The 23,564-nt window shown below is 35.3% G+C and overlaps 1 protein-coding gene across 1 annotated transcript in view; it reads right to left on the reverse strand.

Moving 5' to 3' along the window:
* The window catches only part of LOC105618897 (cysteine-rich motor neuron 1 protein-like), a 179,723-nt gene that overhangs the window by 99,334 nt on the left and 56,825 nt on the right, over nt 1–23,564 (reverse strand). Inside the window, exon 2 of the mRNA XM_012200427.1 lies at nt 7,202–7,333. Within this exon, the coding sequence (XP_012055817.1) occupies nt 7,202–7,333 (132 nt within the window). The remainder of the gene's footprint in view (nt 1–7,201; nt 7,334–23,564) is intronic.

A 23,564-nucleotide genomic window follows, 5' to 3' on the forward strand; every position in this document is an offset into this window, starting at 1 on the left:
GAGAGAGAGAGAGTAGAGACGAGNNGAAGTCGACCGTTATCTATGTATCCTTAATTCATATTCGGATGCGAGCTGCGCATCCACCTATTAATAGACGTTTGTCTCACGCTTAAAGATTCTCGTTCGCTGGCACACGAGTGTGTTCGACGATAACACGCGATTACAGATGCACTCGTAACGAGGCGATTTACGGGACAGCGATAACGAGATCGGTTAACCAGCTTTGCCATTAGCCAACCGGACGTCTGTCGCTTTGTTGCGCAATCTGTTTCATTTTGCTCCATTGCTCTTGCGATCGAATCTTAGCGATGATTAATGATAGGAAGTTTTTTTTTTTCAATTTACTGTGTAATTCTTTTTATATTCGAGCATGGGTGTAGAACATTCATCAGCCTGTTGATCTCATGTTTATTCAAGTATCTATCTAATCCTATTAAAATATCACTTTTACAATTCATCTTTATTTTTTCTTGTAAAACAACAGAAGATAAGTTTTTGTATCCATTTCTAGCATTATTTTAATAAAAAGTATATTTTTTTAATATCATATAACTATGGTTATTTTTAAAAAATCAAAAAGAGAAATTGCTAAAATTACGCAAGTTATCAGTTATAAATACTTCAGATTCGTTTAAGTTACCAGTTTACTCCTGATACCGATAACGGGAGATTATCGCCAATAAAACTTAGCGAATAGCGCAATTAGCGAGCAACCTGGAGATTATTGCTACGTAATTTCGTCGGGTAGAGTGGGAAGCGAGATGTCGGAAAAGTCGACGAATTCAGATCGCAAATTGTTGAAAGTGGGCGACCTTCCGTGAAACGGACCGAACTTTTCCCACCATCATCCCACCATCCACGACTTCTCATTAGCTTGTAATTAATGGCGGTTTATTTTTGCGGTAAGACGCCGCTTCCTTGAATCCGGTCGGCTCGAAGTTTCCACGACGGATTTCTAATTGCGACTGCGAAATTAGAATAGCCGAATCCCTCTCATAATCACGGGGATAATGTCTTGCGTCTTTATCTTTGAGAGTTTGTATGTAATCTAATAATGTAATGTAATAATTGACAAGTACGAACTTTAAACTTGAATACGCATGATAAACTTACATAAGAAATCTGTGAAAAACCTAATGTTTTTTTTTAACGTCTGCTTACATAATTTTATGTTATATCATCTATTTTAAATTCGTATATTTTATCATTAATCATATGTATATGATTACGAACGTCGCGTAAGTATCTCAAGAATCTACAAATATCTTATATTCCTTCCACATTTAATAAGAGAAAAACTTGAGAGAAAGATATATATATATATATATTAGATATTTATAATGTACGTGATGCGAATAACATTTCGTCTCATAATATTTGGTCTTGGTGGCCTCGTCGCGCTGTCGTCCTGTCCAGCGTAATGTTAACACACAATGGCCACAGAGATATTATGACATTTATCGCACGGCTAGCTGATCTAGTCGCGTTTTACGTCCTATATGGTTAATATAACACAGGCGCAACACAACTTTTCACGTGCGCGTCCCGTGTAATACGCGACCTCGCACACGACAACATGCTGTACGTCACAATACCTGCGGTACTCAACGGACAGGAAAGACAGTTCTCTGTAAAAGATATAAAATTACATTCTTTGCAAGTATTCTTTTTTTTTCATTTTTACTTTTACGAACAGATTCGATTTATGAATAAAAACGACTTTCTATTTTATTATTATTTTCGTTTATAAAAGATAAAAAGTTTAAATTTAACAAAGTAAATAAAAAAAATTAAAATACAATACAATTTAAAAAATTGAGAGTTTTTCAGCCTAAAAAGAGAGATAAAAATATAAGACACAAAAAAATAAGTTAATGTAATTAATAGAAATGTTATTTATTTGGTGCTTAATAGTTTATACTGTTTCGTTCAAACAATTGGAAATTTATATTACAAGTCTTTCTCCTACTAATATTTTGGTTTAATTGGAGTTCCAATAAACTTGCGATACTTTCACGTACGATGCTTTTATCGCTGAAAATTATCCTTTCGTCAGTTTCTGAAGATATATATTGATATCTTATATATAGATACATACATATATGGAATATATGGATGGCGTGGCGTAAGCCGGTCAGAAAAGTTTACCTCGTGTATATACTTCCTCCGTTTTATAATCCGAAGCAAAATATTATTTCTACGGTTGATCCAATGATGTTATATCATTATGTACCGGCTGTGTTTCTACGTAATCTTTTTTAGTACATCAAAATTTATTTAAAAACTATATAACTGAAAAGAGTTTTTCTCCTTTCCTGAAAAAAAAAGAACTCTTTTCATCTATACAATTTTTAAACTTAATTTTTTAAATTATGTCATTTTAAGAATAAAAGATACATGTATATGTATACTCTCGGCATACAGTTTTTAAATATATTGTACTCCACTATAATGGATTGTATAAACATATAAAATCCTCTTCTTTAAAATAGCTCTGTTTATAATAGCTATGACTAGCCAGCAAAGCGGATTATGAGCGCAACAATTATAATTATCTCCGAGAAAATCATAAATATAATTCTCAAGAACTTATTATGTGATTCCACAATGATTATCCACCGTGTAACATATGTGACAAAAGTGGTCGCATATCACCGCAAAGCGCGAATCGTTTCAGAAGCAATTCGCCCGTTTGCAGTCGAGGCGCAGTTAAATGCGTCAGAAGATGTTGCGAATCGCTACGAAGAGTTGTTACAAACTCAAATTCTCTCCATAAATAATAACAACTCGTTTCAAAAAAAGAGCGTTAAATCAAATTACGAGTTTCTCGAGGACGTTATCCGTGAGAGGAAGCAAATGCGACGATCATAAATGCGATATGCTCCACGCAGCTAATTGCGCGATTTCCACGAACAAATTTGAGCACAGGTTATAGTGTCGTTCCGGTAGCAGTCTTAATGACGAGTATCACGCTCGGTGTGGTAATGCAATCAAATCCGTGAAATAATCGTTAATTAAGACAAATCACCACGCGTCAACTTTCGCGTGTTACGACGGTTTCCGGCGTGAGGTGAGTAATAATGATTAATGTCACGCCCGAGATGTCGATGCGCGAGAGATTAATGACCGATCGAGACGCAAGGAGACAAATTTAATTGGCGGCCGATCCCTTCGAGACGAAAAGCGCATACGAGGTATGACGCAACGATATCCCGGCGTTATAATTGAAATTTATATCGATGAAGATACCGTTCCATGAGAAGACTGCGACCTCGATATTAATTAATGTCAATTATCATTTTTATCGATGTTACCCGGTGTAAAAGCTGGTCGAATAATTTTTCGACCATCATGCCGCTTGCAACATCAAGTCGATATCTGCACCTTTAATTGAAATATCGCTGCATAACGAATAAGGATACAGATATACTCTTCGTAAACAGTTTCGAAATGAAAAGAGAAAGTATGCTCACTTCTCTGACCTAAAAAAGTCTTGTGGAAATTATATTAGTTTATTATTACGACTGATCGATATTTCGCTACGAAGAATATCAAATTTAAAGTCATTAAGAGAACTGACCTTTAAATATTTCATTAAAAAAAATATTATTTAGATATTTCTTGTTCCAATTTTTCATTTAACGTCGGTATCTTTTTTCTTAATTATAAAACAGGTTACGTCATTTCGCGTATACTTTGGAAATCGTTAGATTTGATTCAATTTATTCGCGATCGATTATTCGCATACCAATGAATCACAATCTAAGATAAATCACATCTTATCGCGGGTATGTCTTAATGAAAGCACAAAGTCCGGGACCGGCATGACTTCGACCAAACTATTTTCCCGAACGCATATTTTCGTAATGCACTAATGGAATTCGCAGCTGGATGTCCGTGAAATGAAGAAGCAGCAACGGAACAGCCAGTATATCAGAATGCCTCCGAAAAGTTTCACAGACTTCGCTCATTGAAAACACAGTTTGCGCGACTCAGCAAGCGATGATAAAGAAATTACATCGTAATAAAGTATTAACAACATCACCGTTCACAAAATGAGGTGATACGACCTTTATAATATATCATTAATATTAAAATCAACTTTTAATATTCTCATTTAGAGTTGCAAAGTTATCTCCATAAAAATAAGATAAGAACCTCTTTGACGGCAAGATAAAAAAAAGGTTGAAATAAGGATTAATCATCATCAATCTAATTTTAGATCACAATTTTAATTGAATCAATTTAAATTTAAAATAATCAATATGGTTATTTCAACATTTAAATACTTTTAAGAAATACAGAACGTTATTCTCATGATATTTTTATCTAAAATTCTACAAGGAATAACAAACACGATTTGCACTGTAACAATAACGTCGCACCTGTTTACAAAAACGTCAACAATTTGCTACAACTTGCACAACGTTTGTGTTCTACAATAACCGAATGTTACATGTTCCCAGGTTTAATAAAGAGATACTATGGGATTTACATTATGGTTCTCTCTTTCTCGACTCCTCTCTTCATTCCGCTTCCCATACTCTCTGTTTTCATAACGCAGTCGGGAAATCCATTTGCCGAGACTATGTCAAATGCTGGACGAGGCGGAGGGAAAGAATAATGTGTATTTCGGTAAATATTTGCACGGTGGGGTTTTAGCGAGTAATCTCTCTTGCTATTCTTCTCTTTATCTCTCTATTTCTCTTCCGAATGTGTGCGTGTGTGTATGTGTGTGCGTTGGAACTATAAGCATTAGCCGCGCACAGAATATTTGTTAGTTGGATGATAAGGCCGCATTCCATCGCGCTGAGGTACATATCAGCATTTCAAGCACTCAAAATGATAACGCTTATCTCCCGAGGACGAAGATGTGATGTCGAGTAAGGAAAAATAAAAAAAAAACAAATAAAGAGAAATATATGCAAAGCACATCGAAAAATCTCGATCTAGCCGATAGAGTAATAGAGAAAGAAGAGGAAGAAAAGAATTATAGAAAGAGAGAGAGAGAGAGAGAGAGAGAGAGAGAAAGAGAGAATTTGGTTGAGCGGATAACGTAATTGGATAATCGTATTTTCCGCGGCAAACGCAGGACACCCACGAAACGTCTCGCTTAAACGTTTCCAGGCCAACGGCACCATAAAAGTTGTCGGCCGAGCGCAATAAATTCGCAAGTAATATTCTTTTGGGAAGTGAAATATATTTTGTCGAAGCATTTTCTCCATACCGTAGTGGCTCTCGTATCTCGCAACGCAATAGCCTCATGCTCTATACAGTTTATACAGCCGCTGTAGCGGCTAGTAAATTCAAATTTGGCACTGCAATGCGGATTAACGTGACAGCCAAAAAATTGGCATGTCGAAACGACGAAAATGTTTGAAGAAAACAAATACTACAACGAAGATACAAAAAGTGTTGTTTGTGCATTGAGGAGACATTTACAATTTATACATACGATTTAAAGTTATTGTAATTATTTGTTTATAACGGACAAAATAGCAAAGTTATCAAATAACAATCGTATAAATTAAACTACATGAATTAAACAATTTTCTCAAAGTTCTTGAGCGTTGATTTAATACATTTTAAAGTTACGCGCAAAACTTGAAAGAGCTCGACTACGCGCGATATCTCGGTCATCTCAACTAGAGAAATTATGATTGAATATTTTACGATTGCTTATCCATTCATTTATATATTAAGCACTTAGTGAAGTTATATATTTTCGTAAAATTTTAAATGCTCTGTTTCATATTTCGCAAGAGAAACAAAATACATTTAGTATTGAACAATGGAAATTTAATTGATATTTATCACATTTTGATACTGATAACAGTATCAAAATGTAAGCACATGCTTCAATTAGTTTACTAATGAACGCAATAAATATTAATAATAGTATCAATATTCGTTATTCGAACTGCTAATAATTTCAATATAATGTAACACAAACTAAATTTATTAATATACGTACAAAAAAAAATTGATCATTAGCGAGACTATGTTATATTTCGATATAATTGCACGTATTATTAATATAATTACAAACATTTTGTAAATTATCTTTCCGATATATATTGTAGCAGAGTCTCATTCATGAGAAGTTACTTCGTAAGTTATTATGATGTTCAGAGTTTTAGTTATTCTACTTATATATAGGACAGAAGTCCGATAACTATATACTCGAGTCGGATGTAACTATATACCCGAGTTCGCATAAATCTGTTGCACTGACAGTGCAACCAATGCGTTCTATGGTGAGATACTCGTAAGATACTTGATGGGAGCTATTCTTACATCGTATACCACGGACATTATCGACTTCGAAACAAGTTTTCATTGTGCGCGTTTATATCGGGAGGGAAGCCATGTAGTTTGCGGCATCACGTATAAAGTTCGCCGATAGTCGAAAATTTCAAAGACGGCTCACGATTTCCCTAAAATAGCTGATTAAATTAATGAAGTAGAATGTTCTGCCGTCGTCGAACGAACGACTACACCTTTGCCGGGAACTTCTTCGACTACGCGACTACGCATTCATGCTCTCTCTACGTCGTACGCTCGTTGCTCGCTAAGTCAAACAACAAATATTGTTTCCGATGCGAGATTATATCTCTACAATATTATTTTCAAGAAAATATTTGCTCACTCAGCAAATAAACGCTCACTTGTTTATTTAAACAGTTTTTCCTCCTTTACAAATTTACATTACCGTTTCATGTTACGAAAGTTCGTAATGTCTCGATTTAATTGACAAATATTTCAAACATCAGTTAATTTCAAACGACATCTCTTTCAAAATCTTTCGGATTATTTCTCATGTACTACATCTGTCGCGCATCAATGAGAGTTTTACTTGGGGAAAATCATCGCTTAAAGCGCGACGTTAATTCTCGCGATCAATTTCAATTATGGACGACAGACACGTTGATCGGCGGAAACGTCGTACGTGCGCGAGCAGCGTGATCGGCAGACACGGTAATTATAGAGGAAATACCCATGAATAACATTACGAGTCTGCGAGGATAATACGCATCGACGGCTGTTTTCGATCCAGCAATCATTGTTTCATTGCGCATCGTACTTGTCAAAATTAATCACTATTATATCGGATATGCGTGGTGCAAATTAGACGTAGACACGGAAAGAGAGAATAGAATGCCGGAGGGTTGATATTAATTCAACAGGTTCTCTCCCTTACCTGTCCTAGCGATCTGCGTGCTCCTTGTGGCCCTCTCGTCGTCCTTCCAGTCGCCGTCGTTCCATCTCGATTCTTTTCTCTCGCCCACCTGTTCTCGATCGCCCCGCGTCGCCGACTCGCCGAACGACGTGCCTGGAATAAATTATTAATCGTATTCCGATCTGTCCTTGCACTTTTCGCCCCAGTTGCCTAAGTTTCCGTAGAGCCAAGCGCGCGACCACCGCTACGATTTAATTAAACGAATGCTCGATCGCAACTGTCGATTGGACAAAAACGTGAATTATTTTGATTCGCGGCATCGATAGTGAACTATCGAATTAGAGCCGAAGATAAATTAATCTTAATAATTTTCGCTAAGAAATGAACGTTCCGATATCACTACTTATCTGTCACAATTTTGTAGTAATATATAATAAATTTAATTAATTTTATAATGAATTTATTATTGGTGCTATTGGTAACGGTGTTCAAGCGTTGCTCGTAAAAGGATTGAAATATTTTCAATTTTCAGCAAATTACCTATACTTAAAGGCTTTACGTAAGAATTTTTTTCAGAGTAAAAAAAAGGAAGATACAAGTCCTCGTAATAAATGCTAAATTAATTTTTTCCCTTGCGTAAATCTGTAAAATTTGTATTCGTTCGAGGACAGTCATTTCACCGGAGAAAAGTAGGTGCGACAAGCATAATTAAATTCTTGTTAAAATAACCGTTGTTTTTCGGAGCGCGTAATGGTAGCATTTTAAAGTTAGAGTAATTAAAAAGTGGCGCGCGCGACTGGAGTGTCCTATGCGGAATTACGCAGACACGATGTCATTTACACACACACACACACACACACACACACACACACACACACACACATACACACACATACATATATAATAGGCTTTTACGAAAAATGTATAACGCGAAACAGTTCATGCCGAGCATATCCTAATCATACAGAGTCGCGTTACGTTTGCAGAGCTTTCATTTACTTCATAAATTTGCATTTAAAAAGACACCATGTATATATACATATATGCGAATGCGTGTAGCAGTTGGTTGTTTAAACTTGTTTAAACTAATTATTTTGACTGCGGCTGTCAAAGTTAGTCAAATTATAAAAGCTATCAATTTATCGGGGGTTGAATTTGCGTTTTATAAAACACAATTTGTATTCGAGGATTCGTGAAGCAGACAAAAAAAGTTGTTTATATTTATCATCGCTCTAACATTGGAATATCGAGATAAAGTAATAAAAAAGGAATATTAAAAATTATCTCTTGAAAACAGCTAATTTCACGAACGATATAAAAATGCTTTCTATCTCGTGGTTCAACTGACACCGCGGATTCACATATACGTGTGCCGTATTTATCATCGCTGTATGCCTTATGGATATTCGCGTAACAGAATAACACGTAGGGACAATATATCGCGTGTTAAATCGCCGCGAGTGCAATCGGAGCGAGTTCGAATCGAGCGACGTAGATACAACGTGGGTTGCATTTCCGTCTCGGAGCAGAACGAGATCGAGATTTATCGTAGTCTACGTGGTGGAGCCAAGCTAGAATTAATGCAACGTTCCTCCTCTTCCACTCCCCCCTCCCCCCCCGAGTCATTCTCCGCGGCCGAGGTGCTTTATTCCTCGCGCCCCGTCCGCGTTTTTTCCGTCTGCCAGTGCCGTGAGTGCGTTCGATCGCCGTGCAATGATTTAATGTCGTTACGCAAGCGATTCTGCGATAACGGCCATCGTACCGTTGTGTGTAATACCGGCTGCCAATTGCTCGCAACTGGAAACACCACTGCGACGAACGTGGGATATTAAATCTCTGCGTGGCTGTAACTTTATTACTTCGATACTTTGTTGCCTCGCGTCGGAGAGAAAAATGCGAGGTATAACAGTAAACGAAACCACTCGGTCGACTTTAAAATATAAACGGTAAAAAAAACGAAAAGGAGGAAGATTAAAAATCCTTAAATTCAAACTATTTACACTTTGCAATTGGTATTTGCTGTGTGTAATACAGATAATATAAATAACCAGGTTTAACAAACGTTACTTTTCAATTACTTTGCCGTTTTATAATAAACGATTTTATGACGATGTTGCAATTTTTATGAACGTAACGTTAACTAACGCTAAGGTTGCTTAAGTTAGAAGAGTTACTTTGGAAAGTAACTCATCTTCATTACGCGTTTCTTACTGAAAAAAGTAATAAGCAGTTACAAGTAACGAGTAAAAAGTAACGCATTACAAGGAGTTTTTTTTCAATAACGAATTTTTCAACTTATTACAAGTAACGATTGATTTTTTTAACTCTAATGTTACCATTACCATCATAAAAAATTCACAATGTCACTACCAAATCATTATTATAACAAAATAATGATCAACAAAGCGTTACTTGCCAATCCTATAAACACATATAATAACACTAGAAAATTTAAATTAATCAACAAATTACTGATCGAGATCGCATCAAAAGATTTAGACGAAGACTTCATGGTATTATCGCATTTCCATAAATGGCTGCTTGCGCGTGTAATTTCATTTCATCGTCGATGCGTCACGACTTTTTAAATAAGACTCTTAGTTCTTCTTTGCTTAATGGAGATCGACATTCAAATGATGATCGATATTTTTTATTACGATGATTCACAGTCGCCGTGGAATTCGCTGGTCACAGGATGGCAAAGCGATAAACATTGGATGCACGAAGCTATACAAATACACTGCTCGTTTCGTCGAGAAAAATAACCGGCTGCTGGCGAATTTATTCGATAAACGAAGACACAATCGCATGACATTGTAACGCGAATTCTTGCTCGACTGGCGTCGCCGTTCGGCGGAAATGCATGCTACCGGCACGGAAGGAAATATCACGTAACTCAGCTTGCGGGAATAATAATAAACTAAAAAATGAAATAAATGAAAGTTTGGTTCAACTTTAAAACTAGCAACTACGTGCAAAGGACGTTATATCTTTTAACAATGAAATATACCGATTCTTATATACCGATCTATCATAGATTTCACGTTGAGATATATGTAACAAGCCAAATATTTGTGTTGGCACAACAGTAGCTTTTATTACTGCCAAATATATCACATTATATTCGTATAAGATTACTTTATTCGTATAAGATATACTATATATAAGATTACTTTATAAGATTACTTTAAGTCTTATTATTATCGAATTATTAATATTCTTATAAAATTTTATTAACATAAGAAATTCGTAAATTGCTTGGCAATTTAATATAACATTACTATTTTAATACTTTTCTCTGCTTTGACCGAAAATAGGATTTTTCTTTCTCAATTTATTGATTCATATAAGATTTAAGCTTCTATAAGTAAGATAATACTATATTCCTCGGGTGCTTTACAAATAAATATCTTCCAAAACAGAGGTTGAAAAACGCTGTGACTGAAGAATGTATATTACATGCTTTAAAACATTACAAGCGCGGTGATATTGTAACAAAATATCAACGAAATATTACGAATAAAGTAGTCCACAGCTAACGCCAGTAGTTGATAGCCATAAATCTTGGAGTATTTCGCAACGGACAGATTCGGAGCAGCGACGATGATAACATCGGCACAATGGTACGGGTGTGCGCGGGAAGAAGATGCATCGTTTACCGTCGCCGCGCCTTCTCGTTCGATGTCTTGGCGAACGCAAAGTCGAGCGTTTACACGCGAAAGAATGCGAGGCCGAGGAAAGATCGTCCCGTATGCGCCAGCGAGGAAGGTGAGGCCAATCTCGTCAGTCAGCTGAGCAAAGATTGACATCACCGCCGCGTGCCGGCGCGCTGATTCATGCTTATTCGGGAAGAAAGTGCTCAAGACTCGATAGGAAGATGGGGATTTGAGTAGCCCCGGCGCGGCAATCCGTTTAGATCCGTCAGTCTGTCAATTAAAATACCAGCCTGCGGATTACGTCGGCTTTCAGTGTGCGAGAGGAGCGTGGCTCTCGTATATTTGCGTAGTTGATTAGTATAGACGCACGAGCGGAATGAGATGCGTCGAGTCATCGGTGAATTTTGGCGCCGACGATTGTTTACGAATGTCGGATACCCATCACGAATCACGTAACGTTGAATTTTCAATATAGACAGTCGTAGACACATGAAAAATACCAAGAGAGAGAGAGAGAATTTTTATTTATCCATGTTAAATATAATACTAAATGTGTGCATACGTAGGTAACCATCAATTTTCAACGAATTTTCGACTTTGCGTTGCCGATTCTCAACTTTCAAATTACAAAATTGTGAAATATAAAAAAATTTGAATTATTTGAAATATACCAAAATTTAAATATACTCAATCAGCAAATAAATTTATTGTGTAAAATTCGCTACCGATTTATACCTTTCACTTCCGTAAATTTTTGACAAGCTCTTTATTAACGATGAATAATAGCGAGTTAAAAATCACGGTCCATAAATGCAGTACTTTGAACAGATAATTGTTTAGTGTAACTGCGCAAATACAATAATCGTGAATATTAAATACAAATTAAAATTAAATGTTTATGCGATAAATGTTATGCGTAAAGACATGAGGAAAGTCATCGCGGTCGCCACATTCACACAGCTTGCAGCAATAAACGGTGTCATCACTCCCGTCTTGATTTACGATTAATTCGTACGATATATCATCGTGCACGGATGCGTTTATAACATGCACATTCGCAGGTGCACGGACAAATGCGATGCAAGATCTTGCACTCGAACTACGTTGCTTGCTCAAACGGCAAGCGAGTAGATAAACGAGTTGTTTCTACGAATGAAATATGCGAGGAAGCACAATAAATACTTCGCACCAATAAATTTTAGCATCATTAAAGTCTCGGTGCGTCGGAATAGGTATTTGAAGATCGCGCGTCAAATCTTAGCACAAACAAATTTGAAGAAGCGTTACTTCTTAAATCACCTTGCAGGCAACGCAATGAACTTCGCACATCGATATCAATAGCGTAATCATATAATCTAAAAACACACATGCTATTTATATTCCTTATAAATCTTTGTATTCCAACATTTATCTTTAAACAATAAAATGGCAGTTAGCGATGGCAGGATCGTTTAAATTCATCTATTTGAATTATTTAATTTATTTACGATCTTTTTTCCCCTCTATTATGAAGCGTTTATTTAAATGTTGACGTTTAAATAACTTCATGTACATCGGCGTGATGTGAAAGAAGAGGAAATTAGAATGACAGATTTAATCTCATATTTCCAACGTTGCAATACTCCAATTAATTCGCTATGCAATACGCGACGATGATGAGTGGCCCTTTTTTGCCAACCTTTATCGATGATTAAACTAAAATTCAATTTTCTGTTCTTTGCAGACGCAATTAATCGGAGAGATAACAGAGTTCCGTGACCTTTCTGTATTTTTGAACCACGGATATCTCCGCGTTTGAAAACGGTAGAAGATAACCACGATTACAGTAAAATATTGCTTACAATCGAGATCCTCTCGCGAGCGTATTTCCGAACATCCGAATACACGGATTAAGGGCAATCTGGATTATCAGCACAACCAATAAACGTACAATCGATTATCGGGACGCCCCGTATTTACAAGCGCCCTACCTGTATTAGTATTAAAAACGCGGCATTATAATAGCGCGTAGCGGTCGATATTAAAAAATAAAAACTGGCGATATGTATGTATTCCTCTTGTCAATCTCACTTTAAGTATTCATGTCGTTTTGTTACGAATAATATTAATTTGTTGTTGCGAATAATATTAAATGAAAACGTTAGATCTCGGAGATTTCATTGCATACGCATTAATATTTAATTAAACGTATTAAAATATTGCAACAGATGTGAATTGGCCCGAGACGTATTACGCAAAATTTAATAAAACGTAAAACGAGCATATATTTTAATACAATAAATAATATACATTGTGAGTAATGAACAGTATATTTAACATTCACAATATCTCTCGATTAAGCGAAAGAATTTGTTATTTATATGTAAGTGTGATTCTGTTTATACATTAATGTGGAATATATAGTATCGAAAATATTTTTTTTTCGGAAGAGCAATGGAATGTGCGTATATACGCGGCATGTATTCATCATATTCCTAATTCGGAAGTCATTTTAATTCGACTTTCCTTTCCGCGAACAGCGTCTCAATTTCATTTTGTTGCGGAATGGATAAATTTTACCATCTGTCAGCAAAAACAACCGACAAGAATCGCCGAGGTTCGGGAGATTCTTCGTTTTCGAGAATTCGTAGATTGTCCACAGCCACTATTGATTTCGTGCGAGACGAAAGATTGCTTTCGAGACGAGCAACTTGCTCGAATCACATTCAAGTGATCCTAATGCAAGTAAATTGAAGCGATTAATTTTGCCATTGGCCAGCTGCTGGTACACTTTTTTGTGCAATGTATCGATGCGTGCATAAAATAAAGTTTGTGCTGTCTAAACAAAAATGTTCTTCAGAGAGGCGTGATTCGATTCGGTTAGTGTCATGAATATTCCAATTCTTTGAATTTCGCGAAGGATGCGGGCTGCACAAACAATCGGCACCGTTCGTCTTTATCTAGAAATACTATGCCAAGGCTACAACAGTTGAAGATATTAGGGTGGACCCTGCTAGTTTAAGGCAGCAGAAACTCGCAGGTATAACAAATCTTCGAGACGCGCTTAATCCTTTAGTGAGAATTCCGGAGTTTCCAGTAAATAAAATACTTTATTATCTCCTTTTATTTGTTTCATTCGTCTAATTTTATTCGAAATTTATCGTTTTACTTTAGTATATTCCGAGTAACAATGCATAGCTAATTCAAGAAAATATTTTGATCACATTATCAAATATTATTTTTCATCATCCGAAAGCTGTGTTGTAATTTTCTAATTTTAAATATTACTAGCATCATTGTATGCCAGAAATATAACTGCGCACAATTCTTAATCTCACACACATTTTAATAATGATGATGACACACATTGAATAATGGGCTTCGACAAACTTTATTCGAGATAGCTGTCCCCGTTCTATTTTAATCGCGTTAACCTGTTCAATCGCCATTTTCTCGCACGCCTCGAACGATCTAGTTCTGCTCTGTAAATTAACTTTTAAACAAAGAATAACTCTGAACCATCAATATTGCACAGCATATCGATCAGCGCAATTACTGATAAAATAATATCCATCGTAGAAAACGCACTCAGATAGCTTAACTGTACTCGCGAAAAAAATTGACCGAAATAGAAACCGTTCAAACAAAAACAAAAATAAAAATGAATCGGCTTATTGGCGATCTATTTATATCAATGATGATAGCTACCTGTTCGATTGGTACGTTCTCTCGGTAAATTAACGTGAATCAAATACTGCAGAATCTGAATTGTTGACACAGTTCCATGTCGCTCGTGACATCTTCCCTTCGAGAAAAATAATGCTTGAAATGTAAGTGATAAATCATCTCAATGTCACTCCACTTCATTCTTATACCCGACCCACAGGCTAAGTCACGTTGAAACAGACATCAGATTTGTATAAAAACGATAAGTAAATAAGCATATGTCCACGAGGGAACGGTAATTGGGTGATAAAAAACAAACCGCGCTCGATCGTTCATAAATCAACTTATCGCCGCGCAGCTTCCGTTCGCGTGAGATAACCTACCGCGGACTTACACTCGCCACTCGCGATGCGTGCGTTATCAATGCGCACCGATGGACGTCGATCGCGATCGGATTTCGCAACGCGTGCGTCGCGTGCGGGAGAATGTGTTCTGATACATGTGTTACCGCGAACATATTATCGAGGCGATGAATGAACGAATGTGCCACGTGTGTGCGTGCGGTGAGGAAGTGAATGGACGGGCTTGAGACTCGCGTGCGTATTTTGGTGAATGCGTCACGCAGAGCCCCGGCAACGCACGAGGAATGCGCGATGTGCATCGCCTGCAGAAACAAAATCCACGATCGCTGCATCCGGCGGCATCGTTCCTCCGCTCCGTCTCGTCTCACCCGTTGCACGCAACTATAAATTGGCACATAAATTCGACTAATCTGAATAATAACGCTATCTCCGGTTCATTCAAGATTACGGATTCCTTTCCAGGTTACGCTGATATTGTTTAAAAGAAATACCTTTTAACTCGATAATATATAATGCGACGCGCGTTCGATTATCTGTAATGTATGCTTCTACAATTCTCACTCGGCGTAGAAATATAATCACGTTTCGTAGAACATGTAGTTATATGTCTTATCGATAATGGAAAAACTGTCACGCAGTACGATTTTATTTTCCGATGAACGATAATTCACAAACGGTTTTAGCCTCTTAAATTCACGTCGCAGCGAACTACGGAGATAAAGTGAATATAAAAAGTGTATATCCCAATAACAATTTTAAGATACTCTTGAAAATTGATAGAAAAGTGGTATTAAAGAAAATCCAAACTTTTATCATAAAGTATACATAGTTTGCCATTTAAATATCTCGTATGTCTATTATAAAAATATAAATTTGATTATATTCATATTTAATAAAAATTTAAAATAAATTTTATGTACCTACTGTTAAAAAATATAACGTTGTACCAGTATATATTTTATTCTATTTATTGTGTAACTATTTCGATATCGAAAATTTCATTTTTTCCAGCCAATCTCATTTCAGTGCTTCGAGATCCCTAGATATTATTATCTAAATCTAGATTATTATTATATAAATTTGCATTTCCGTAAACTTCTGTAACCCTTTGGAACTTACTTCGTAGAAAGTGTGCATAAAATGGTGGCTACATTCGTGAAACAGTACGATCGTTTCTTGCGCGCTTTATTCGCTTTTCCGCTTGCTCCCCATCGCCTCGTTTTTTCGTTTGCCAACTGCTACCTGTCTCGCTGCTACGCCGTGCACAAGTCATTCCTTTATTTTCATTTGCACGTAGCTAAACCGAATTACCTCGGAAACAAGCGCCGTGAAAATGACTACACGTCACATACATGTACAATTAACGAGGTGAATTTGAAGGATGTTGAATTTAGAAAAACATGATCGCGTATTTACATCGCGATTAAACCGATTCTATCTATCTATCGATAAATCGTGTGACATTTTTATTGCTAAGCGACTACTTGGCGATCTATAATTTCATTTTTGTGAGTATTATAAAATTTCTCAAATAATTTTAAAATTATTTATCAGCCAGTGATTTGGATTATATATTGGATTATATAACGTTTTAAAACGTTTTTGTGTGGAGTTCTCTGTATATTCTGTTTCTTCAGCAAGTTTCTTAGAATGCAGAGAAAACGAGTACAGAAATTTTCTTTCGCATAATACATGTCATGAGTTATGTAAAAGAAAATTTATACCGTATATAATTATAAGGATCGATCAATTCAAATCTGCAAAAATTCTGCAAAATTCTGCACGCTGTCTATCGCTTGACAATGGAACGAAATAACACAGAAAGTGAATCAGAATATAGCTGATTGATAAACAACGATCCACCTAGCGAGGCCACTCAATGGGGAAAGCAAAAAAAAAAAAACGGAATGAAAGCCAAAGTTGGAGTTTCGGCTAGCGACTCGAATTCTATCTGACGCAGTGTGTGCGTCAGACGTCAAGTTCGACTGGCACGATATTTTGATGTTTACGGAATGAATGGAACTATACGCCGAGCGGACAGCTTTACCGGTTAAAAACAAGCGTAAAACAAACATCAGATTGCGCGACACTTGCTTCAGCGATTGCTCGACATTGATCAACAATACCGCATCGATATTTACGTTAGGTGGACTTTTTTGTTATAACAATAGCGATGTTACAACTTTCTGGGGGAGAATAAAATCGATTAATTTTTTATATAAAAAAAGTAATTATAACATCAAGAATATTTAATGGAAATTTAATGGAATAAGATTAGTCTTTTTTAAAAGTAGTCTTTTTTAAGATTAGTCTTTTATACTTGTAAATTCCTGTTCTTACTCAACGTGGCTATTGCAAAGAATCGCTACTGCAAATCCAAATGTATAAAAAGTGACTTCAATATAATGTCTGTTATTTAGTTTTCCGTGTAAAAATGATACACTTTTAAATCCGCATTTGTATGCAGTATACTGCGTTATTTTCGTACAGAAAACTAATCGCACGCATATATTGAAATCACTTTTTACACACTTGGATTCGAAGTGCTCAACTAATAATAATATAGTACCACCCATAAATCGTGACATATGCGATTCTAAGATCTGTATGTATTCTATAACGCGATGGATACAAATTATAATTAAATCGCAAAGAAATTAAACCAAATTATGAACTGTGATTCTCGCGAATCAAATAGAATACGCGCGCGAACATTTCCCTAAATTAATAGTACCAACGAGCGTAGTAAAAATTCATGGGTCGACCTTACGATCTTTCTATAGAAAGAGGCTCGTCGCGCCTTTTAAGAACGTTCCACGCTCCGTCGCGTTTGCATATGGCGACGCGAAACGAATGAACACGGTTCTCATTCGGGCGAGAAAATAAAGTGGCAGTCTGCCAGAGCGGCGCAATTCGCTCTTGCGCTCACAACAATTCAATTTTCACACTTTCAATACGCAGATTTCTACAATGCTCCGTGTGTAGGCCGCCTAAAATAATTCTCATCGTAGCTTTCCATCGAAATGTCCGAAGAAATCAAACTATCGCAATTCGGAAAAGTGCAACGAGAGTGCAGAGTGAACGTGATAATTATAGTTTACCATTCAACATTGAGCCTCCTCATAATTATTGTGAATGTTTGAAGGGATAATTGATTACTATTATTAATATTCTTGGATTGTATAAATTCATGTAGAAATAATATATGATTCTTGTATTTTATATCTTTTAAATATTGTATGCGGTTTTTAATCTAATAGCATTTCTTTCATTAATAATTTATTTTAATGATAGATACATGAATACATGAATACGTAATTATGCAGTACTCATCACTGCTATAAATCCCATATAACAATGTCATATTTTGCAATAAAATAATAATTTATAAATTATTGTCATTATTAAGAATTTAATAGGAGTTGTTATTATACACATTGTGGCTTCGTGTGAGAGCGCTCGGTTTGTAGCTGACAAGTCCCGAATTCGATCCCTTGTTCTATATATACGTTCAGATCCATGTATAGATTTTGAAGGTTGAAGAAATGAAATGAATTGCATCGTCCATAAATATATTATTTTATAATTATTATACATATAATTGTAATTATTACGAAAGTATTAATTTATAAATAACACTAATTTGTAAATTTAAAAAGAAATTAATTTTTTAGTAATCCGCGAAAAAATGAAGATCTTATCAATTATGACATTTAAAGGATGGTATATGAATGAATAAACGATTTTTCGATAAATCTGTATAATCCAATATAAAATCAAGATAATAAACTAAATAATATAATTCATTTTAAAGTTATATTAGATGTAGTAAAAAGAAATCCATTATTTTTCCATTCAATTTCATGCAAAAATAATGGATTTCTTTTTACTACACCTAATATAATGACTGATAGCTAGAAAAAATAAAACTTCCACAGATATATATTCTTTAAATCGATAAATCTACTTTTTTAAATTCTTTTATTTTAAAATTTCTATAAAAAAATCCTTTTCTTTTTCAAACGCATCTCTTGTCTTCTATTTAGATGCTTTTGTCAATATTTTCCGGAAATATATTACGTGTACAGTGACACATGCGATCTGCACGTGCAAACGAACTTCATATTTCGCGACGGTTATTCCGATGGAAAAATTATGGACACAGGCCGGTTTTGATTTTTCTTGCGCGCAATAAGTGTAGTTCGCAAAGAATACCGTACATATACGATATGTATATTTCTATGCGACAGGCTTTCTATAAGTTTCAAACGAGTATTGGAACATTAATTATATTGATGAATAGGTACAGACATTTCTTATGAACGACCAATACTTGATCACATGACCGAAATTCTCGGATAATACTCACTCAGATATAATTCGCTTAATAATTTAATTGTTTAACTCATAATTCCACGTTTAAAGTTAGTAATTTCTAACGACAAAATTATAGATTTAAATATTAGCTTCTCGTACTGCGTTATTGGATTGGCGATATACTTATATGGGATAAATTATCACATATCGCGAAGTTAGTTAAAAACCGATAAGGGAATAATAATAGCTCCGACAAAATTTGCGTAAACTTGTTTTATAGGCAACCGGGTTATTTTATCGCAATTCAGTCTCTAGGAGAATATTGAAAGTTCCATATAGAAAAAAGTTCGAGCGTGTACAAACTTCCATTCTTATTCCATCAAGATTGTTGGCCGTTCGATCGTCTTGTCTCGTTTATCCTCGTCTCATACAAAGAACACCGCGGAGTCACGCGATAAGAACATCGAGGCGCTTAATCGGCCGTAGGATCTAAAGCTTTGGTAATTGGAAAAAGAATTTGAATTGCTTCGTGCTTGCGGCGAAAAGTTACGCAATCTGATTTGAAGTCAGGAATACAGCCTTCGAAATATAGGCGTACATGCGTGGCGCGAACGTGCGTATAAATCACGAGGTATGTCATAATCGGTCCGCGACGTTGCAATTAAAAATAGAATACGCATATAACGCATATAAGCGAACGACTTTAACGCGCCCGTCGAAAGCGTGTCCAGCGCGTTAAAAATATACGGCGTGTCGTTGCTACGCGCCCGAATAAATATAACTGGACGACTTAAACACGAAAATGAATTTTATTTTATAAAATGAAGAGCTGTTTCGCTGCAGTGGCATATGCAACGTTCAAACAACTTTTCGCTAATGCGGTAAAATTATTGGAGCTTCAATATTTGTTCTCATGGCATAGTTATGAAGTTGTTATAAATTTCCGATCTTAAGTTTTAGCGAAACACGGTTTCGCTTTAGTTAACTTAAGTAACAACATTATCCTATTATTACAATATTTTATGCGTTTAATTTTATATACTTTCGATCATAGGATCGGCCAATGTAAAAATACAAAGACTGTTCATATTTTAGAACTTTCAATCAGAAATGATTCAATAAAAGATATATATATATATATATATATATATATATATTGTAAGAGCTAAAATACTATTCTTTGAAAGTAAATATAGGGTTGGAAAATATTTTTGTACTGAAAATAGTGAACATTTTTCTAAAGATCGAATTCCTTTACACAGTTTATATAATTTCAAAATATACAAAAATAACATCTTTCTGAAACATTACTATACCTGTATAAATTTCGAATAAAGAAAATATATAGATACTTTTGATAACATAAATTGAATTGTGCTATTTGTAAGTTATATTTTTCGAAGCTTTATTAAGCTGACAAGCAACTGTACTGCAACTTACATTAATCCATTTCATTACGTGAATCACGAGCAGTTATTGCGCATTATCTCAAACTAAACCATCTGGCAAACTCGACAACTCGAGTTACGCACGACCTAGACATATAATTATTATTACTGGTTAGGTCATTAAGTATGATTTAACACGATGTCTTAACAAGTTTCAACAACATCGGCCTTCGAACATAACTCATTTACCGCTTATCATTTTTTTCTTCATTGGTTCTTTTCATTAAATAAAAGTAATAAAATATTATCGCTTGACACTAAACCTTTAGGAATTTATTATTTTTTAATAAACTTTATACTCAAGCATAAAATATCGCTAAATGCATATCATAATATAGAATACACAAAAATAGAGAGTAATACATATATATATATATATTATTCTATTTTTGTTCAAGTTTTCAATCCGCAAAAACGTAAGTATTAGAAATTCATGTTAATCTACGCTTACATAGTGCATGTTATTCAATACTTTACAGATCACTTCGCTCCGTTCCATTATAATTTTTCTAAAAAATCGTGTCACGCTTTCCTCTACGCGGGTACAATACAACTTTTTTTAAATCATATTTGCTTCTCTCTTTCTTCTGAAAGTGACACAACGCTGCAGATCGGACAGCCGCGAGCGAATTTTATTTTTGCTTACGAATATCTGTTTTATTTTTGGTGCGCTATCAGCGCACGAGATCTGCCTCTTTCTTCCTTCTTCTTTTTTCATTTTTTTTTTCTTCAAGCGCACAACACGTATTTCAAACGCGATGACGCGATTGATTTAATTAAAAAATCACGTCGCTAGGTTAATGTCATCGGAAATCGATGATCGCGATTGCGCACGACGCTTGAAAAATTATAAGCTTCTCGCTCTTTCGCTTTCTCTTTTTTTTTTCTTGATATGACATTTTTCTAACATTTGCCTGACGAACGAGCAAGCCATACTAGCGTCGTTACATCGTACAACGACGTCCAGTGAAATCGTTGGAATTCCATTGAGCTCGCCTCGCTAGGTTTATAGGAAGGGGATAGAACTGTAGCGATTGCATAACAAAAATTGCATGGCAAAAATTCGTGGGATACATTCTGTGGATGCGCTCACAATTTTTATACGCGAATGCAAGGCGTATCCATATTTTTCAATATGGATATTTTTATCCGTTAGTCTCGAGTTTAGACACTCGGTTATCGATGTGCTTCTTTGCACGTTTAAATAGCGTCGCCTATCAATCTTTTCTGACTTTGTCAACTTTTTTGGTACGAGAAATATAAGTGATAATAGAAAAAATAAGAGATCGCATTAAATTTCAAAAAATAAGAGATCGCATTAAATTTCAAATTACAAGCACGACTGTAATTAAATGTAAATATCGAAATCAGATAACTTCATTGATGAAATTACAATTTTAATTATGAAGAAAATATATAAGACGTATGTATATCACGGAAAGAACGATTTCATTGAAAATATTAACTCTAAAATTGTGCTGGATATAGATGGATCTGTGAATGTTGGCACGACATTCTACTAATAAAAAAATAATAATAGTTCCAATAGAATTCTCTCTCTTTCTCCGCCCCTCTCCCCCCCCCTTTCTCTCTCTTTCTTTCTCTTCATAATTCCAGAGTTTCTTATAAAAATAAAAAAAGTTTCACGGATTTTAAAGTAAAAAAAATCAAAATTAAAGATATGGCGTGCTTATTTTGGTATTTTATTTTAAAAATGCAGAAGTCTTTTTTTATTTTTATAAGGAACTGTAGAACTATAAAAAGAGTATTATTGGAACTGTCACTACTTTTTTAGATATTTTTTATAGATCTAAAAATCTAAAAATAAATTTATTGAAAACTGAAACTATAACTGTTAGAATATCAAAATTTTATGCAGTATTTTTTGTTTCCAACATAATTATTTTCTGTATCCGCAGCAAAATCGCATTTTTTTTTCATGTACATAAACGTATATATACAAAGAAAATCCATATATAATAATACATATAATAATACATACGTATATATAATAAAATAATGTCATAAAATTTCAATTTCCTTCTCATATTTTCTTGTATTCTTACGATACATCTCCTAAAAAATTAACAATACAAAACTACAAAACTACATACGGTTACCGCATCAAGCTTTTCAATTAATGGTCGACATCGGATTTGAGATGATAAATCCGCTTACGAGCAGGAAGCATCTGGCAGAGATTAGAAAAGAGTTCCATTCGTTTTATGAAAAGCGCTTTTGTTTTTAAAAACTACCTTAGGAAGCGTTTGATCCAAAACATGTGCCAATTACGAAACTCCGACAAAAGAAAAAGAGAGAAGAAAAAGTTCGCGGAAGAAGGAATGGCAAAGAGCTAAATCGGTCGTCTGGTTGACTTCCGTCCGAGGGAAGCCGACAGTTTTCCTAAGTATCTAATAGTCGGATTAAGCTTGGCTTTGTCGAGGAGGACCGAAGCATTAAAAGCTGGGTAGGCGTGGATATCGGAACTCAAAGAAGGTAGTACATCGAAAATCGATTGCCATCTAAACGACCGTCGTCACTTTTCGTGCTTAAACATAATATAATATATCTCCCTTGAACGATAGCACCGATGACGGCATTAAAAATGACGCTCCGGTTGAATGCGTTAATCGAACACAGCAGTCTCCATAAATCAATTCACTATGCTATCTCCTCGCGTGGCTGCATTGTCTACGTCACGTGTCGAGAATATGCATAATAATCAAGAGGATATTAATTTTATGTAAAACTATTTTTTGCAAGTCTTGTATACGATATCGCAAAGAAAACAGATGATGAAATCATCGTTGGAGATGGAGATTTCATACAACACAAGATACTCAAGATTTTGTGTGTGTGTGTGTGTGTGTGTGTGTGTGTGGTGGGGTGGGGGGTGGGGGGGTGGGTGGTAGGGTAGTAGTAGTAGTAGTTCGTACGACGAGAGAGTAGTAATATA

Source organism: Atta cephalotes (assembly GCF_000143395.1).
Source record: "Atta cephalotes unplaced genomic scaffold scaffold00018, whole genome shotgun sequence".
NCBI lineage: Eukaryota > Metazoa > Arthropoda > Insecta > Hymenoptera > Formicidae > Atta > Atta cephalotes.